Below are 21,587 nucleotides of genomic sequence, written 5' to 3' on the forward strand. Positions count from 1 at the left end.
GCTTTTCTCCATTCTGCAGTGAATCAATGAAACTAAACTATCAAATAAAACTAAAATGGCATTAACCATTAATAATCAATCAACTAAACTTCTGAAGACATAAAGGTCATGTCAGAATTGTTATTTTGGCATCAGTGCAATTAAATTTATCCACCAATCATATGGTTGCTGGTTCAAATCTCATGTGCATAATGTGATTGAATGCTAACTCTGGAGTAGGGCCTGATCGATATATCGGTTGGCTGATATTATCGGCTGATATGGGCACTTTGAGACATATTGCTAGAGTCCATGTGGGCATGTTATACCTCATTATAAAGCTTAGACTCTCTATATTTTGTGCATTTAAGTCCAATTTACAGACAGATAAATGTCCTAATGTGGCGCCGCATCAGTATTTACCGTACTGCCCCCAGGGTCACGTCACTCATGTGCATTTGTTTACAAGATCCAAGTGCGCAACACTGAGACGCTGCTTTAAACGCTCTTCGTGTCTGCGCCACGATACTGACTGGCTATAAATAAATGTAACTTCAGCACAGTTTAGTCCAGCAACAAAAATACTGCTGGTTTTTATTAAACTTATTAGTGAAGACTTGTGATCTGAGAGGAGCCTGTGTGAGCGCTGAGTGTTGGTTTTGAAGCTACATTTGGTTCTTTCTAATTGGTTAGAGCTTAACTGCTGCAGCTCCCACACATAAACAGACTGTTTTCTCTGACATTGGCCTCGTGTAAAGTGACTATAGTGGCTGCACACACATTATTGGACCTGCATTTATATGTAAATGAGCTGTGAATAGAGGTGTGAATGAACTGCATTTACACATATAATTAATTACCGCAGCGAGCACGCATTTACTGCTAAAGGCTGATAGCGGTAGTTTATTTACTTTCTTTACTGGCTAGAATGTGATGCAAAAATGTCATTAGGCCAAACTACTGTCTTTAAATATGACTGTAAAGAGGCAGAATAACAATAAATGTCACGTAAACAAACACAATTTAAAACCCAGTAGAGCCAGATTTAAGTTTTATAATCAACTGAAGATTTACAGTGAATTTTTACATCACAAAATATATCGACTTTTATATTGGCTATCAGCACCTCCCATTTTATTGGTATCATATCAGCCGCAAAAAAATCCATATCGATCGGAATTGAGTTAAACTTAAAAACAGTGAGTCCTTGAGCTTCATCCAAAAAGGTCCAAACCAAATGGCCCAAGTTATAACAAAGACATGACATTCGCTACTATATATTTCACTTTTTCGGTTCGATAATAGTGCTATCAACAAATAAAATAATAAAAAAAATTAAATATCTAGGTTGTGGTTTTAAAGGTAGAGGACAAAATAGGGGAAGAAGTAAAAGTTACAAACAGACGGGTGCGTTCATATTTGCCCATTAATCACAACAAGCACAAACTGTGATTAAACTGGGACTGAACCTGGACTAGACTAGGACGAAACCAGGACTTGAACCAAACTGAGCCTACATCTGGACTAAAATGGGCTCAAGCCAGCATCAAAGCGGAACGTATCCTGCGAGACAAACTCAAAATATGCAGTGTACATGGATTAGAATTGCTCTGGTGGGCTTGTGATGGGGCATCTGGTGTAAAAATCTGCGTAATCAGTTGATCTTGAGCACATCTTCAGGGGATTCAAACGTTTCAATATTTGTTGCTGCTAATAAAAGCTTTGGGCTCTTTAGAAATCCTTAGACTAGAAATAGCCTATTCACAGTCGTCCCTTTCCAGGCTAAACCCAGTGTCCCCGTGTTATCTATGAAGCGGCTCTAAATATAGATCTATACATTGAGAATGAACGGGGCTGGAAATAGCAGCTGGCGTGTGCAGTGGAGTAATTGGAACAAGCTTAGTCTCCTCGCCGCCTTCGTCTTTATGATTTATTTATTCACTTTTACACCGAGAGCGCCAAAGTCACGCTTAGAGTATGAAAAATTCAACTAGACACAAGCTGCTAATGGACCTATGGAAGGCACACGACTTAAAGTACAGGGCTGAACGATTGTAATTTATACCACGGTCAGTGAGAATTTCAATGGTTAAAATACTGCACAAGTAGTTCCGGCAACAGCCAAATCACCGTTCTATATCACTGCTCTATATCACCATAGTTGCCTCCAGTTGACGTAGTGACACTCACTGGAACTACAGCGGAAAAAATCCCTCTGGCCAATAAAGGATTTTTCTCATAGAGCCCAGTGTAATCACAAACTGCTCGTGTTCGTCTGAACAAGGGCACCTACAACTTTCAAAAATGTCGTATTTTGTCGCGATTTTGACCTATTTTTTAGATCATAAAGTTTTTCTCAGCTCAAAATCCTTCAGTTGTCTTAACAAACGCTTTATAATCGCTCCACTCTGCTCCGATCTGCTCCTCTCGCTCTGATTGGTCAAAGAGATCATGTGATACACAAGACCGCGCTCCGTGCATGCAAGTGTACCCGCGGGAGAAAAGAGCACTACTGCACATGCTCAACTGGCCCAGAGCCTACTTCCGAATAGGGATGGGCATTCGATGAAATTTTATTAATCGATCGTCGGGAGAATTAACAATCGATTTTCGATGAATCATTAACGTTTTTATATAATAAGTATCATCGTTATTATTACTATTACTAATCTGCATAAATAACTAAACTTTAGAACATATAAACCATAACCACTCTAGATTCACATTAGCCCGTTTGACATTATAATGCGTTTAATGCAGTTTTGCGCAAGTAGAAACGAAACTTAAAACCGCATGGCTAATTTGCATAAACTAAGTGAAGAAAAAAACTCTGCTCTTGTGTCGCTGATGCAGTTCAGCTTCTGTCGGACTAAAGGACACGACTCAGTGGAACGCAGACGCAGCTTCATATCTACGCCCAGAAACCTACATTCTGTTTATTGATGAGAAATGAACGTAATCGATGAAATTCTTAATGATCAATTATCGATTAGTCGACTAATCATGCCCATCCCTACTTCCGAATTTTCGGAATCTCTGTGCACCCCTCCCTTCTCCTCACTTCTTCTCTGTGCATGGAATCTTTTTTCACTTTTTGGGCAGCACTACCTAACCTAACCAATTTTTCGTGGGAAACACGACTTCCACTGTGTGGAAAAAAACTCATCCATCTCCAGAATGTTCCGAAGTATGGCTTTCTATTCCCATGGAAATGCGCAGGTGACATGCTTCCTCCAGAGAGATTATATCTTTAACATTTGAGAAAAGACTGATATACGGGGTTTCAATGGAATTTTGTAAATTCAATGAAAGTTTTGGAAAAGTCATGGAATTTTAGTATCTCTTTTGATACAGTGTTCTGTTAAGTTGTCATTAGGCTGCTATGATTATTTCCAAACGTATGCGCCTTTTGTTTAAAAGAGACGACAATAAATGCACTGACAGGATTTCGAACGTTAAAAAACTTTAAAACCAAAACATAAGGTGAGTGGAAAGAGTTCACATTTCATATTTAGCCCTAAAAGTCTGATTAATTCTACACATGTAGGTGCTGTAATGTCATGGAAAATTCACTTAAGTCATGAAAAGTCATGGAAAAGTTTTGAAATTTTGTCAGTGAAAAAGAGCGGGAACCCTGTAAATATGAAGTGACAGACTAAAACAAGAATCACCTTTCAGAACATGTTTGTAATTACAGGGTTAAAACCTTTTACAAGACCCCAAAAATATTAAATAATTGCCGCCTTTGTGGTTTTCAAATTGCAGCCATTTAAATTTAGATTTGCTTGAGGTACATTTTGCAGCCACAGTCCGCAATAACATTTTTACTGGAAGAAAGTTACACCAAATAAAAAGCCTGCATTTCCGAGGCACATTTTATTAGCAGGATATAAATGTGTTTTGCAAGACCTCTGTGTCCCCCCGCGCAAAACCAGAGACTGGAATTGGATTCCGAGCTTCCCAAATGTCTGAGCTGAGATCATATTAAAAGCCTGAATCATGTCCAGTCTCCAGTTTGTGCCCAGAATAAGTGAAAAACATCTGAGCATCTGGTCCCACAGCTGCTCGCTCCTGCAGCTCGGGCTTTGATACATGCTAACACCTGCTGGCATACGTTAATGGTTTTATCCAGAGAGCGGAGCAAACACGCGCTAAACTCACATCTGCACAAACAAACCGCTGAAGAGGAGTTTGGAGCAGGATTTCTGAAACGAAGGTCAGGGCTTTTATTTACTGAGATATTTGGAAAGCGTATGTTTGGTTCTTTACACTGAACGCCCTTCCTGTCATAACACAATATTCTCATTATCTAAAAAATTTAACTCTAATTTAAGTACAATGACCAGACCAGACGTTCCTATTAGGTCTGTAACGATAACAGATTTTGCTGGACGATTAATTGACCAAGAATTTATTGCGATAAACGATAATATTGACATTTTGAGACCAATTTCAACTAATATAATGACCATGGAATAAAAATGCAAATACACCCTTTCAAAGATCAATAAACTTTACTTTCTAAAGAACATTTAACACAGGAACTATAAGACAAACAAAAACAACAGGTCTAAATAAAACAGACTTAACATAAGACTAGCCTAATGTAGTCTGGCTCACAGCGAGGACATGTTCACAAAAATGCACTTAAATAAACCATTGTTGAAACAAATACGACCAAAGCAATAAATAAAATGGATTATTAAGTCTCTGTAACAAAATTGCCTTTCAAAAGTGATTTTAGTCATTGATTTACATTGGTATATAGTGGTCACTCTCTCTGTGGCTGCTGCTGTGGCCTTGTCATTTTTGGTCATTTAAATGTTCGTATTGACCCACGACACAGGATGCCTCTGTCCTGGCGGTTACACCCTTATCATTAGAAGGCCCCCTAGTCAGAAAGCCCACTAGTCAGAAGGCCCTTTAATCAGAAAGCCCACTAGTCAGAAAATCATTCCCTCTTCTATTGGTTTGTCAGCAACATTTCTCTTGAGCAATTGAATGTATATTTGATGAAAGCAACAGGGAATAATCCCTGGATATCAGGGAAGAATTAGTAAACATTTGGATGTACACCAATTAAAAATGGCTGCAACATCTAAATTTTTAGAGATATTGACAGGAAAATGCATAATCATGCATAACAGCATTAGCTAAGACCAGCATTACTTAATTTGTTGGTTTACAAACTCACCAATGCTATATTAAAAGAAAAATATTTAAAATCAGATTGAAATGAAGGTTGTAGAGCTCGAATTACTGAACATTTTGCAAGTTGTTGCCTGAAAATCAGACAATTATTAACCCTGTTACATTTAAGACAGACATGTCCACCCAAAGCATTATTTCCTCAAACATTTTTGCTGTATTTTAAGGGTTTAATATATTTATTACTTTTAATATTAACTTTTTAAAATACTTAAAACTTGAATTACAATTTCATTTGTAACAATTTGTAACTCTACCTGAACATGGATTTTCTGACTAGAGGCTCTTCTGTGATAAGACTGACCCCATCCTGTCTGGTGTCATGTCAGTTTCTTGTGGGATTTCAGTGGATTTCAGGCTCTTTCCGGGGACGGGGCTCGTCGTGTCGCTCGGGTTTGTGTTTATATCGGCTGTGGGGGTTTGAGATGTTTCTTCTCGTCGTTTGCGCTCGCTGAATTTGATGCACATGGCTGGTGTGATGTGTCCCGCTCACCGGTGTTGATTCAGCATCGTGACTTGTTTTGGCACTCGGCGATGAACAGTTTTGGTTCTGACAGCGGCGCTTGTGTTGCAGTTTCATGTTCACCACACAGACAGCGGCGCTTTCTGCTCTCAGGCTGCACGCGCATCCACTGTGTCGATAAGCACAGCACACTTTGGTTCAAAAGCGTCATTACACTTGTTAATCGAGAGGAGTAAGAGAGTGATAAAAGCCTTCTAACATTCACCCTCTTTGAGAGCGAGAGAGAGACGAGGAAAACAAACAAGCATGCAAATAGAATTTATCGCGGCCGGAAAAGTTATCGAGCTCATTAAAAGTTATCGTGTGATTAATTAATTTATTGATTATCGTTACAGGCCTAGTTCCTATTTACTCAGGACAGTCCCAGTTTTGAGCCCTGTTTCCCCTGTCCCAGCAGATTTATCCAAAACCTCTGATTTGTCCCAGTTTCATACAAGAAATGTCCCAGGTGTCTCTATTTCTGACCAGTCTGATCCTGCCAACAGAAAAGAGACAAAAAAACAACATCTGTTTATGTAAAATACAGAAAAGCTGCTTAAAAACGACAAAACACCAAGTAAATGTGATTATACAGGTACTAGACCAGGACTAGACTGGGACTAAACCAAGTACTAAACCAGGTACTAGACCAGGTACTAAACCAGGACTAAACCAGTTACTAGACCAGGTACTAGACCAGGTACTAGACCAGGTACTAGACCGGGACTCGCTCAGGACTAAACCAGGTACTAAACCAGGACAACATGAGGTATTAGATCAGGACTAAACCATGTCTTAGACCAGGACTAAGCCAGATACTAGATGAGGACTAAATCAAGTCCTAGACTGGGACTAAACCAGGACTAAACCAGGCACTTGACCAAGGACTAAGCCAGGTACTGGACCAGGACAAGACAGGAACTAAACCAGGACTAAACCAGGTAATAAACCGGATACTAAACCGGGACTAAACTAGGTACTAGGCCAGGTAATAGACTGGGACTAGACCAGGAGTAAAATAGGTACTAGACTGAGACTAAACTAGGACTGGACCAGGTACTAGACCAGGACTAAACCAGGACTAGATCTTCCTTAATCACGCACTCGTTTTACAATTTTATTATTACCAAGCAACACGAATCAGGGACGTTGAAAATCTGGTCACCGTATTTTAAATAAACTCAGGTCTGTTTGTGATGAGGAAACAACATTATAACATCAGAAAATAGCACACTCTGGTCATCTTTAAATCCGTATTATTCTCAGAGGTCCGTGTCCGTGCTGATATTCTAGAGTCCGTGTAACAGGAGGGAGAGGTGTTTTTTTTACGGCTCTGTGTGAAGTGAAGCAGCCTCTCTATAAAACCACAGTGTAATCCTGTATCCAGCGTCAGGCTCCAAACATCTATGACACACTTGAGCTGCACATGTGAAAATTAAAGGGACGCACACGTGTTTGGTCTCATGGTGCCTTCATGTCCCGTGGTAATTATCGTAAATACCAAGAACGGACATCAAAATTGCACATAAATACCCACTCACGTCGTCATTTCCACTGGAGAGCTGCAAGATTTTTATGATACAGGAGCTGCAGAGAGGAGATAAACTTTGACCTTTCAGCGCGGCGGAGAGCAGCGAAAATGCCGTGATTAACCTTAACCTTAAGCCTAAACCCTAAACCTAAACCCAAAACCCTAAACCTAAACCCTAAATCTATACCTAAACCTTATGCCTACACCCTAAACTTAAACTCTAAACCTAAACCTAAACCTAAACCTAAACCCTAAACTCTAAACCCTAAACTCTAACCCTAAACCCTATGCCTACACCCTAAACTTAAACTCTAAACCCTAAACTCTAAACCTAAACCCTAAACTCTAAACCCTAAACTCTAAACCTAAACCCTAAGCCTAAACCCTAAACTCTAAACCTAAACTCTAAACTTAAACCCTAAGCCTAAAGCCTAAACACTAAAGTCTAAACCCTAAACCTAAACCCTAAGCCTACACCCTAAACTTAAACTCTAAACCCTAAATTCTAAACTTAAACCCTAAACCTAAAGCCTAAACTTAAACTCTAAACCCTAAGTGCCGCATTCTATTAAATGTTCTCTGCTGCTGTTTATTTGGTGAGATGATGTATGCCACATAATTCTGTGGCATACATCATTTTAATAACATCACCATTTACACTTATTACTAAAATAAATAATAAAATATAAAAAAGTAATAAAATAAAATAATAATAAAAATATTTTTAAACATTTAACAAAACTAGGTACTAAGCACAGCCCGTAAAAGACTTACGGATTCAAAGTGCAGCCAGCGATTATTTCAGAAGTTGGGCACACTTCCCGGGCGGGCACTTTTAACGACCTTCATCATGATTGGCTCTTGTGGTTGCTATGATACTCGTGGTCGGATTTCCAAATGTGGAGCCTGGCTGTAAAATTTCTTCTGTAACCGTTCAGTATCGGGATCACATCGGGAGCGTCATTTGAGTGGATCTGAACGCTGACGTCACACTCGCTTAGTTCACTTCTTTATACACTCTGTGGTTTGAAGGCATACTCTCAGCAAATAAAACAACCACCACCACAACAACCACAACAACAACTACAACCATCACAACAACAACCACCACAACAACAACCATCACAACAACAACCACAGCAATAACTACCACCACAACAACAACAACCACACCACCACCACAACAACAACAACAAACAACAACAAACAACAACAACAACCACAGCAATAACTACCACCACAACAACAACAACCACCACAACCACCACCACCACAACAACAACAACAACAACAACAACCATCACAACAACAACCACAACAACAACTACCACCACCACAACAACAACAACCATCACAACAACAACAACAACAAACAACAACAACAACCACAACAACAACAACCACAACAACAACCACAACAACAACAACCATCAGAACAACAACCACAACAACAACAACAACCATCACAACAACAACCAAACAACAACTACCAACCACCACAACAACAACCACACAACAAACTACAACCACCACAACAACAACCACAGCAACAACTACAAACCACAACAACAACCACAGCAACAAGTACACAGCAACAACTACAACCACAACAAACAACCACAGCAACAAGTACCACAGCAACAAACACCACACAACAACACAAGCAACAACTACCACAGCAACAACTACCACCACAACAACAACCACAGCAACAAGTACCACAGCAACAACTACACCACAACAACAACCACAGCAACAATACCACAGCAACAACAACAACCACAGCAACAAGTACCACAGCAACAACTACCACAGCAACAACAACCACAGCAACAACTACCACAGCAACAACTACCACCACAACAACAACCACAGCAACAAGTACCACAGCAACAACTACCACCACAGCAACAACGACCACCACCACAACCACCACACAACAACAACAACAACAACAACCAACACAACAACAACCACAACAACAACTACCACAACACCACAACAACACAACCACAAACCAACAACAACAACACACAACAACAACAACCATCAACAAAACAACACACAACAACAACAACAACAACAACCATCACAACAACAACCACAACAACAACAACCATCAACAACAACAACCACAACAACAAACAACCATCACAACAACAACCAACAACAACAACCACAACAACCAAACAACAACAACAACCACAAACAACAAACCACCACAAACAACAACAACCACAGAACAACAACACAACCACCACAACAACACAACACCACACAACAACAACCACACAACAACACAACAACAACACAGCAACAACCACAGCAACAACTACAACCACAACAACAACCACAGCAACAACAAGCAACAACTACACCACAGCAACACCACACCACAACAACAACCACAGCAACAACTACCACAGCAACAACTACCACCACAACAACAACCAACACCACAGTACCACAGCAACAACTACCACAGCAACAACAACCACAGCAACAACTACCACAGCAACAACTACCACCACAACAACAACCACAGCAACAAGTACCACAGCAACAACTACCACCACAGCAACAACGACCACAACAACAACCACAACTACCACCACCACAACAACAACCACAGCAACAAGTACCACAGCAACAACTACAACCACAACAACAACCACAGCAACAAGTACCACAACAACAACACACAACAAACAACAACTACAACCACAACAACAACCACAGCAACAAGTACCACAGCAACAACTACCACCACAACAACAACCACAACCACCACAATAACAACAACCAAAACAACCACCACCATAACCACCACCTCAACAACCACCCCAACAACAACAACAATAACCACAACCACCACAATAACAACAACCAAAACAACCACCACCATAACCACCACCTCAACAACCACCCCAACAACAACCACCACAACAACAACAACCACAACCTGAAAAACATAATGACATACTGTGAAACATTCTGTACAAAGCAAATCATATCCATGGAGACAAATCCCTGTTTATATTTTGCCCACATATCAGACTCTTTTTTCCAGTTTGGCAGATGGCTGTAGATCCTTTCTGCATTGCTCCCTCTCCAGATTCCTCAGCTCTGTGCAGTGCAGCGTGTTGTGTTGTGTATTTTTATGTTGTGTTATGTTATGTTGTGTTGTGTTGTGGTTTTGTTGTGAGTAACAGCTGACGGTCTCTGCTGTTAAACTGCAGCAGCTGAAGGAGACGGAGAGAGTCTGACCTGAGGGAGCGCCGGTGTGGTCAGGGACGAGAGAGGAGCTGATGGAGTGAAAAAGACAATATGACAAAACATTTATCATGAGATCAATTACGCTTTTCTGTTTCTTCTTCTAGTTTTCTAGTCGAGTCAAATTTCCTGAACATATACTGGACTTTTAATCATCGCCAAAGTAAAAATCTCAAAAACTCTTCTGTCCTCACCCCCTTTTCTTCCTTTCCTCCTCTCTCTCTGCTCCTATTTCCTTCTCTTTCTCTCTTCAGCTTCTCTCTTCGCTCTCCACTCCTTCTCTCTCCCCACCCCCTCCCTCCTCTACCTCTCTTCTTCCCCCTCTTACAACCTTCTCTCTCTTTCTGCCTATTTTCTCCTCTCTCTTTCCATCGCTCTCCCTCTTCTCATCTCTACTGTCCTTCCTTTTTCTCTCCTTTCCACTTTACTCTCCTTCTCCTCCGCTCTCCTCCTCACCTTCCTTCCTTTCTTCTCTCTTCCCTGTTCTCTCTCCCCTCTCTCTTCTATCCCCATCCCTTCTCTCTCCCTCCCTCCTTTCTCTCCCCATCTCCCTCTTCTTTCTCTCTCCCTTCCACGTTACTCTCCTCTGGCCTCTCCCTCTCCTTCTCTCTCTACTCTCTCCCCTTCCTCTCTCACCTCCACCCCCTCTCCTCTCCTCCCTCTCTCTTCTTTCTCCCTCTTTCCCCTCTCTCTCCTTTCCATTGTACTCCCCTCTTTCCTCCCTTTCTCCCTCTCTCCCTCTCTCCTTTACCCCCTCCGTGCAGTGCGCTGTTGCATCGTCTCTCCTTGTTTCCTTGCCAGTCCAGTAATGACTGGAGCTGAACAGTTTAGGTGTCAGCACTTTAAAGCCTCTTGTTCTCCGCTCTTTCTCTCTCTCTCTCCTCTCATCTTTTGCTCTCTCTCTCTCTCTCTGCTCCTCTTTTGCTCCCTCTTTTCTCTTCTCCTCTTCAGCTCTCGCCTCTTCTGGTCTTTTTCTCTACTCTCCTCTCCTCCTCTTCTGCCCTCCCTCTCTCTCTCTCTCTCTCTCCTCCTCTCTTCTCTCCCTTTCTGCTCTCTCCTCTCCTCTTCTACTCCCTCTCTCCTCTCCTCTTCTGCTCCCTCTCTCCTCTTCTCTTCTGTTCCCTCTCTCTCCCCTGTCCTCTCAATTTCTGTTCCTTCTCTCTCTTCTTCCTCTCCCTCTCTGCTCATCATCTTCCTCTCTCTCTCCTCTCATCCGCTCCCTCTCTCCTCTCATCTTTTGCTCTCTTTCTCCTGTCGTCTTCTGCTTCCTCTCTCTTCTCTCCTCTCCTCTTCTGTTCCCTCTCTCTCTTCTCCACCTCTCCTCTCTCTCTCTCTCTCCTCTCCTACTCTCATCTTCTGCTACCTCTTTCTCTCCTTTTCTGCTCCCTCTCTCTCCCCTCCTCTCCCTTTCCCTCTGTCCTCTATTTCTGCTCTCTCTCTCTCTCTCCTCTTCTGCTCCTCCCTCTCTCTCCTCTCCTTTCTCCTCTCCTCTCTTCCTCTCCCTCTCTCTCTCCTCCTCTCCCTCTCTCCTCTCCTCTCTCCCTCTCCTCTCCTCCTCTCCCTCTCTCCTCTCTCTCTCCTCTCTTCCTCCTTTCCCTCTGTCCTCTACTCCTCTCCTCTCTCTCTCTCCACTTCTGCTCCTCTCTCTCTCTCTCTCTCTCCTCTTCTGCTCCCTCTCTCTCCTCTCCTTTCTCCTCTCCTCTCTTCCTCTCCTCTCTCTCTCCTCCTCTCCCTCTCTTCTCTCATCTTCTGCTCCCTGTCTCCTCTCCTCCTCTCCCTCTTTCCTCTATTTCTGCTCTCTCTCTCTCTCTCTCCTCTTCTGCTCCCCCCTCTCTCTCTCCCTCTCTCCTCCTTCTCCTCTCCTCTCTTCTGCTCCCTCTCTCTCTCCTCTCCTCCTCTCCCTCTTTCCTCTATTTCCCTCTGCTCTCTCTCTCTCTCTTCTTTGCTCCCTCCCTCCCTCTCCTTTCTCCTCTCCTCTCTCTTCTCCCTCTCTCTCTCTCTCTCTCTCCTCTCTTCCTCCTTTCCCTCTGTCCTCTATTTCTGCTCTCTCTCTCTCTCCTCTTCTGCTCCCTCTCTCTCTCCTCTCCTTTCTCCTCTCCTCTCTTCCTCTCTCTCCTCTCTTCTCTCTCTCTCTCCTCTCCTCCTCTCCTCTTCTGCTCTCCCTTCTTCTCCTCTCCCTCTCTCCTGTCGTCTTCTGCTGACACCACATCAGCAGATAAACTGTAGATTGGAGGAGCAGGTTTGTGTTTACAGTCGTGCACAACAAGTGAATCGAGCGCCGCACAAACGGAGCTACAAGCCTCAGCGCCGCAGAGGAGCCACGACTCTAATGAATAATATTCTAGTTTCGGAGATACGCAAAAGAAGAATATCCTCAAAAAGAGACGGAATATATCTCGTGTAATCTCCCAAACAAGAGTATAACCCACAGACTGTATACAAAAGTGGACTAAGAGAGTGAAGTTACAGGGGACAATTTGGAGCCAGGATCCATGTTAGGAATTTATTAGCGGAATAAAAAGCCCCAGGATCACGTAAAACATTTTAAGAGCAAAATGAAGACCCTGATAGCAGCAGTTATGGACAGAGGAGTGATGTTTTTCCAGTACAAAGTGAACTGAAGCCTGAGTAGAACAGTGAGTCTGTGGTATAAAGCCACATTTTTGCTTTTGTGGTCAATTTTAAAACACCAAATTATAACGCATAAATGGACCATCATGTTAAATGTTTTTGTAATTAAGAACAAATCAGGATTTGGGCCGCAAAAAGACATTTTAAATCAATCATTGATTGATTATAGTCGACTATTTCAGAAATATATAAAATAATGCTTAAAGGGACAGTCTGCAGTTTTTGACATAGGACCTAATTTCCTCATGAGCCAGAGTGTTGGAGACGTGTGGAGACACTTTTTTAAATATTCCATCCAGTCCTTGTATTTGCAGAGGTCACTGGTGCTGGACTAGTGCATGTCAATGGTCATAGTTATTCTGCCGCTAAAAACAGTCTTACCCACTCCACAAAACACCCGAAGAAAATCTATTATTACACCAGACTGTGAATGTCTGTGTCGACAGAATAATTTTAGAAGTTAAACCAACCTTACATTTGATGGATTTATGTCTGAGCAGCAGTGAGTTGTACTTCCTGGTAGAAAAGCTTGACAGTGGCGGACTGATATGTGAGAAAATAGTTCCTCAACATGCGACGATTCATGCGATGCAAGGTTAGTTTTAGTTCAGACATTTTTCTGTCAACACATTCACATGGACAGTCTGGTGTAATGATAGTTTTACTTCGGGTGTTTTGTGGAGTGGGTAAGACTGTTTTTAGTGGCAGAATAACTATGACCATTGACATGCACCAGTGACCTCTGCAAATGCAAGGACTGGAGGAAGATTTTAAAAAGTGTCTCCACACGTCTCCAACACTCTGGATCACTAGGAAATGAGGTCCTATGTCCAAAATTATGGACTGTCTTTAACTGGTTTATCCACAGCCTTCAAACCATCTAATGAAAGAAGAAGTTTCAGACAGATCAGTTCTCAGCTGGCAGAGCGTTTGTCCACTGATCCAAAGGTTGGTGGTTTGAATCCCACTTGACATCTTGACATAAGCATCACTGGTTGAGTGGTCAGATCCACTGACAGGTTCGGAGTCAGATGTGATTCCAGCAGATGAATGCTGTCATTGTGTCCTTGGGCAAAACACTTAACCCACCCTAGTGTCTGCGTACACTGGTGTATGCGCGTGTAAATGGGTGAGTGGTAAAGCGCTCTGAGTGTCTTGGAGGTGGCTGTATAAAAATGAGACAATTTATAAAGAAATGACACAGGAAATATGAATAACTAGAAAAGCAGTCAGAGAGCGCAGACCTCCGCCAAGGACTACCCCCATTTTTTATATAAATTGCGATAAAATCAGTCTTCTGGATCAGATCCGGATCAGCCTTTGGAATATGAAAGAGGATCCCATTGTCCATCCCTGAGTCAAATTTCATGGGGTTTGGTCAATAATTAACCGAGATATTGAGAAACAAAAGTTTTGGCCCCATTTACCGCAATGTTAACTAAAATTTCAAAGTGATCCAGAATCCAGGATTTCTTCCGGATCACCCCCAAAATGAAATCAGTTCTTCCTTTTCACATTTCCAACAAATCCTGAAAATTTCATCAAAATCAGTCCATAACTTTTTGAGTTATGTTGCTAACAGACAAACAAACAAACAAACAAACAAACAAACAGACACACAGACAGACAGACAGACAGTCAAACAGACAAACAGACAAACAAACAAACAAACAAGCAGACAAACAAACGCCGGCAAAAACATAACCTCCTTGGCGGAGGTAATTAAACTAATAATACAATAGCGTATTTTCTGCATCATAGGGCACGCTCTTAAGCCTCCAACCCCATCACGCGCCACACTCCAGAGCGCCCCATACACGAATCCACTCAGGTGTTCCAGCACGACCTCAGTAAACTACAAAGCCGCACCACCCGCAGAACACACAAACACACACGGAGCAGACAGCGACCGTGCAGTGAAAAACACCCACAGACACACTGATCACTCCACGCCGACGAGGAACGGAACGGAGGAACGAAGAGGAGGAACGGAGAAAGCGAGCGCAATGTGCCACTTCTAGACACGACTGAACAACTGAGTCACTGCGAACACGCCGACAATCCGTTGGTCCCAGACAGCACCCTCCCTACACGCCACAACTGAACAAAGCCCAGAGTCACCGTGAACGCACCAAACAAACAAAACCACTCACCCATCCAACTGTTGTGTTTCCTTTAAAGTCCAGTGCGGTTTATTTGTGAAAAAAAGTTCGAAAATAGACCATTTAATGACAGTGCGTCTTATAATCCAGAGCACCCTATAGTGTGGAAAATACGGTAATATTTAATAATACATAGTGCTGTCATGCGATTAAAAAAATTGAGAGATTAATTAATTATGATCTGTAATTAATTAATCTAATTAATCTCATTTTAATCTCACCTAAAAATTGCTGAGAAAAGCCTTCAATTTGAGGTATTTTCATTTAAATTCATTATTACATTATTGTGGCAGATCAAAAGCCTCATATAGAACAAAAAAAGTGACTTTATAAAGTCATTTATTGTTTAACAAATCTCTCCTAATTGGCTGTTGAGCCCAAGTCTCCATGAATAAGAAACTGTTTGCTGTAAAGTAGCAAAGACGAGGAAATCTGAACATAATAACTTTTGTCTACTTAAAGACAATAAAAAGTCCAGTCTTTCCTTAACCATATTAAAAATATTATTGATAGAGAAATGCTTTATATATGAGATCACTGGTTTTAGTCCTTGTTTTAGTCCTGGTTTAGACCTACTTTAGTCCTACTTTAGTCCTACTTTAGTCCTAGTTTAGTCCTGGAATGGATTAATCCTGGTTTTAGTCCTGGTGTTATTTTTGGTTTAGACCTGGTTTAGTCCTGGTTTAGTCCTGGTTTTAGTTCTGGTTTTAGTTCTGGTTTTAGTTCTGGTTTAGTCCTGGTTTAGACCTGGTTTAGACCTGGTTTAGACCTGGTTTAGTCCTGGACTGGATTAGTCCTGGTTTTAGTCTTGGTGTTAGTTCTGGTTTAGAGGCGCACAGGAGGAAGCGCGGTTTACGCAGCGTAGCGAGAAAACACGATCCACACGCGGCTCACGGGAGCACGTCAGTGTCCGCGCAGTAACTACGGAAGGAAACGTGGTCCGTGTGTTCTCAGGTTAATGACGATGATGAAGTGTGTGTGTGTGTGTGTGTTTGTGTGTGTGTGTGTGTTTGTGTGTGTGTGTCTGTTTGTGTTTGTTTGTGTGTGTTTGTGTGTGTTTGTGTGCGTGTCCCCTCATGTGGCAGGTCACTATAGGACAGTAGTGCAGACATCATGAGTCTATGCAGGTTGTTTTCACCAGTGACATTTAAGTTGTAGGCGATTTTATATTTGTTATTTTCTTTTATATTTCACGTCGGGAGAATAATTTCCAAGACACGAATATGTTTTTACCTGTGCACTGCTGCCTCTGTTCTACTGGCTCTACGACCTCGTCCATTGTGCGACTGACGCCGCCAACATTAACATAATGTTTACATCGCTCTTACTGCGCGCGTTTTGTGTGGGTTTCCGGCAATGAGTGGAATTACCGAAATAAAAAAATGTATAAATGTGTTTTTTTGTGTGTGTGTTGTTGTCCCAACAACACATAAAAACAGGTTTTACAATAAAGCAACTCACATACAGAAACAGTAAAGTTTAAAATGAGATCAACGCGATTAAAAAACAGAACGCGCTAAATATGACTGTAATTAATTAATCGCAATTAACGAGATAATTTGACACCCCTAATAATACATATTGTGTTTTTCATGAAGAGACTTTACTGTGTGTGTTTTATGTTCCATCAGGATCTTCTCATGTGGCTTCACTTCAGCTTTTGGGAACTTCACAGAACTATTTAGGAAAAATATCACATTCACTTAAGGCTTTTTGTGATCTAGAGCAGGGGTTCTCAAATTGGGTGAAAGTGAGTCTCCCCTTAGGGTAGGTAAAGACAGCCGAGCCCCTTCCTTCCCCAAAATCCCATCCACCACACAGACCTTTGAAGTAAATGCATCTTTTATGTTCCTGCAATAATGAGTTTCAATAACAATGTGTAATTTCTTTAAATATTGTATTTTCATATATTTTTAAAAGTGCATTCATAAACGATTTTTGCAACAGTGAATAATTTCCAACTTCATGCAGGCGACTTTTAACATCACTGAACATGAGCAGGCCTATTCAGATCAACAGAACATGCTTAACATTTGCAATCGGTGCCAAAACTACAGCTGACGACACCTGACGGCTAAAATCGACACGTCTGGGCCTAATATTAAGCACATGGTCTTGAACAAAATAAGCACCATGGACAAGTGTCTGATTAATAATCGACAACACTTAACAACAAACGACAACACTTTTCAAGGAACACAAAACATTAGACAGTCAAATATCTCGAGCTGCAGGGAGTAGCAATGTTTCTCCAATGTTACGGGACGACTGCATGATGCTTTTCTGTTTGTTTTTATTGAAAAACACTCATCTAAACTAAGCGATTAATTGGAGGAATTATTGTTGAATGAATCAATTCCAGCCCTAATCAGCATCTCAACTGGGTCATGTTTATAGAATTTTAAATCAGTCTTACATAGCAAATTGTGTACCAAAGTAGTTTAGAAAGCCTTGACCTTTAAATTACTCTGCTCAAGTTTTATGCAACTAACCTTTAAGTGAAACAGGTCTGAATAATCTGCTTATGCTGCGCCCCAGATCAGCTCATGCCCCCTTCAGCCTCTGTACTTCACCACAAACCCGCTCTCCATTCACAAGACTCTTTAGCTCGGTTTATTGCATTGTCGTTCTGTCCTTTTGTCTTTCAGGATGGACAGTGACACCCCTTTGTCGCCCCTGGGTGCCGTAGAAGAATGAGGGCGTCTGGATGAAGGCCATGGAGCTCAAAGTGTGGGTGGACGGGGTGCAGAGGATCGTGTGCGGGGTCACGGAGTTCACCACGTGTCAGGAGGTCGTCATCGCGCTCGCCCAGGCCATAGGTGAGAGAGAGAGAGTTATGTCATACTTTACTTAAATGTGCACTGTGTAACTTTTTGGTTGAGGGTCGGTCACCTGCTTGTTTCTATCGATATGTCAGGTGCTCTCGCTGGAATGTTCCACTGTTTCCACGTTTACATTAGAGCTTTAATAATTTAATTCTTAGTAAAAATGTATTTCGCTTTAAAAAGACCATCATTAATCGCTCACTTACAATGAATGATGGTCTATTCCGATTTAATTCATTTATTCCTTGATCATGTAAATGTTTGTTCTTCTAAAAAATCATTCTGGTCGTTCATGCTCGTTGTGTCGCCCTTCTGACGCGATCCGGACGATCCGGCTCCACCAGTCCTGACTTCGGACTTTCATCCACGTCTCTTTTTTTGATTTGTGAGCGGGATGTGGGAGTGGGCTGAGGTAGAGCAGCCGTTGACTCAGTTTGTCTTCTTCCTCCCTTTTCCGATACTCTTCCCTTCTCCTCCTCAGCTGACAGAGATGAGAGAATTCCCCAGCTTCTGATTGATTATCATCAGAACCACTGTGGAAAAAGTTTGGATCGTGTTTGTGTCCGTGACGTAACGACAAACCGAGACGACAGAAAAGCCGGTAGCAGCTGAAGTTTGTGTTTTCTTCCGATCAACGTAAATATGTTCGCGTCTCTGTCCAATCAGAATTCTTGTGTCAGTCAAAAAGTCTCAGTGCAGTTTAACAGGAGGACTGGTCAGGGAGGGTCAGCAGATCTGTGTCAGGGCAGTTTGAGAAGAGGAAAGGCCAAAAGTGTCCCTGCTCTGTGTCCTTCAGCATCACAGCAGCCTCCAGGGGGCACCAGGTGAACACAATAGGAAAGGTCTCACTCTTACTTCACTGATGTTTTGGTTGGTGAAAAAATGGTCCATTCCCTCAGAGTGTTTTCTCTGGAAGGTCTGCTGCCATATATGGTGTAAAAAACCTGTAGCATCTCAAATGTCCATAGCCAGCTCCTTAGGTTACATTTACACTGAAACGTATCACCGTATCGGAAACGATTTGCGTCCAGACACGTTGTTTCTGTGTCCGTAATCAAAGCTTTCACTATCCACACAGTAACGAGAAACTGCCTGAAACGCTTGTCACGTGACTCGGCTGGTGTCACGACATCACGACGTCACGTGGGTGGTAAAAACGTGGAAGTGGAGCACCGTGTCTGAAGTTGCAGGAGTCGATTTCAAGCCAAGGAAGATGACAAGTCTTTACGTGGACCGACTACGAGGTTCAGTTGTTACTGAGTAGTTCTAGCTACGCTGTTTTCCGTTTATCTCTGGTTTTGTTTAAACGAACCCAGAGAATGAGGAAGGCACAAGTCACAGTGATGTGGTTCACAACTCGAGCTCCTACATCAGCGTATCAGCGTTTTCAGGCGTCCACACAGTGCTGGATCAGATCTGTACTTAAATGAGTTCGTGGGAGCTGGCGGCACCAGATCGTTCCGTCTCTGGAGCCGTTTTCCATCGGATTACTGTGAACGAACACTGCATCCACAACGAAAACAATTCCAATACGTAATAGTGTGGACGGACCCTTAGCTAGGCTCTTGCACAGTCTCCATGGATACGAGAAAAACGGTTCATTTCACACAATCCATCCATATGGTGTAAAAAACCTGTAGCAACTATATAATACAACATAATATAACATAGGAATACTCAAACTTGCAAGAAACAATCAAATTAAACTTATTTATCAGGCTTGAATTCTTTCTATTACAGATAATTGCATTGCTACAAAATACTTAGCGCTCACCCCACCACTGATCTAACCTGTAACTTGGCGTAACTTGTCTTAGTGTTGTCACCTGCTTGTCTCCATGTAGATCAATAAGTTTTTACTGTGGGACATTCTAGTCAAAGCAATAACATCTCCATGGAGACAAGCCGATGACAGCCCCTCCACCAGAAAAGTCCCACTGCTCAACTTTAAACCAAAAAAAAAAAAAAAAAAAAAAATGAAGCCTTCTCCTTTTCTCACCCTTATTCAGATGTGCGTCTCATAACCAAAACACTCCATAAACATTTGCAGAGGATTACATAAATTCCCTCACAGCGACGTTGCAATATCTTAAAGCTTTAAACCACAAAAGACCAGATTAAGATGTAATGAAATCCTTCTCGCCTGGAATCCAAAACTTTCATTGAAACTGTGCGAGTGAAATCTGGTCTCACGTTGGGGCGGCAAGATGAATCAAAATCAAATGGAAATCGCAGTTTGAATGGAGCCAAATCACAAAGGCTGCAGATTTTGAGGTACTGTAATTTCCTTGGCAAAACAACAGAATCTCATGTCTTATTCTGCATAAAAACAGCTAATTCTGTAATATAGATCTGTACAAACATGTTCTTAAATGTGATTCTTTTATTAGTTTTGTCTATATTTCTTTTGGATGCGTTTAAAATGTGAACTTTGAACTGAATCCCATTGTTAAAACAAATCTAAACGCAATAATTGTACAGATAATTCTCCACTGGGACATGGCTGGCTATTGGTACTTTGCAGCTGACGTCATCAACATTCCCTGGAGGTGTGATACTAACTGTAGGCACTGCTCTGTCTGAGGCTTGTTAAGACTTTGGTTACATTTACAGTGGGATGAATCACCGTATCGGAAATGATTAGGGTCCAGACATGTCGTTTCTGTGTCTGCAAGCCTTCCCTATCCACACAGGTTTGTGCACATATGTTTACGTTTACCAGAAACAAAACTTAAAATCACATGGCTCATTTGCATAAACTGTAAGTGCTGATAAAACGGCTCTTTCCTTGTGCACTGATACAGTTAAGCTTCTTTTGGACTACAGGACATGACTCAGTACAATATGAGTGTTCTTTCTGTGACAGAGGGATGTTCTGCTGATGGTGAGTCTATTTTGTACTTTTATCGCATTGGAGATGGTTCATGTGAAACTTTTCAGAGATTATATAACTGCAGGTCATACACATAGACCTATAGAACTATACTTCGCCCTTTAACGCTTAACTCCCTGAAACTGTAGTAAATTGTAACAGCCGTTTGTTTAAACTGTTTTCCGCAATAGCGTCACATGACCGATGTCACAAACCCCGCGAATCAGGAAGCTGCAAGTCACAGTAATGTGGTCTAATAAGGACGAAACTAGAGCTCCTACATCAGTGTAGCAATGTTTTCAGGTGTCCACACAGTGTCGGATCAGATCTGTACTCAGATGAATTCTTGCCTTGTGCGTTGATGCGGTTCAGCTTCTGTCAGACAACAGGACATGACTCAGTGGAATATGAGTGTTCTCTCTGTGACACAGGGATGTTGATGATGATGATGATGATGGTGAGTGTGTTCTGTGTGTGTGTCGTGTTGGAGATGGTTCATGTTTTCAGAGATCAGACGTGTGCAGGTTTAGTGCAGGTTTAGTTATTTAACATCATTTCACTTTATTTATTTTGGCTTCTTTTGTGATGAAAAGACTTTTGGACA

General features: G+C 41.8%; 1 protein-coding gene across 1 annotated transcript in view; it reads left to right on the top strand.

Annotated features, from left to right (window-relative positions):
- The window catches only part of rassf8b (Ras association domain family member 8b), a 69,260-nt gene that overhangs the window by 20,257 nt on the left and 27,416 nt on the right, over positions 1–21,587 (top strand). The window contains exon 2 of the mRNA XM_020929056.2: positions 17,935–18,105. Within this exon, the coding sequence (XP_020784715.2) occupies positions 17,994–18,105 (112 nt within the window). The 5' untranslated portion in view covers positions 17,935–17,993. The remainder of the gene's footprint in view (positions 1–17,934; positions 18,106–21,587) is intronic.

Source organism: Boleophthalmus pectinirostris, unplaced genomic scaffold (genome assembly GCF_026225935.1).
Source record: "Boleophthalmus pectinirostris isolate CB_2022bp ecotype Guang Dong unplaced genomic scaffold, ASM2622593v1 HiC_scaffold_18, whole genome shotgun sequence".
In the NCBI taxonomy this organism is placed as follows: Eukaryota; Metazoa; Chordata; class Actinopteri; order Gobiiformes; family Gobiidae; genus Boleophthalmus; species Boleophthalmus pectinirostris.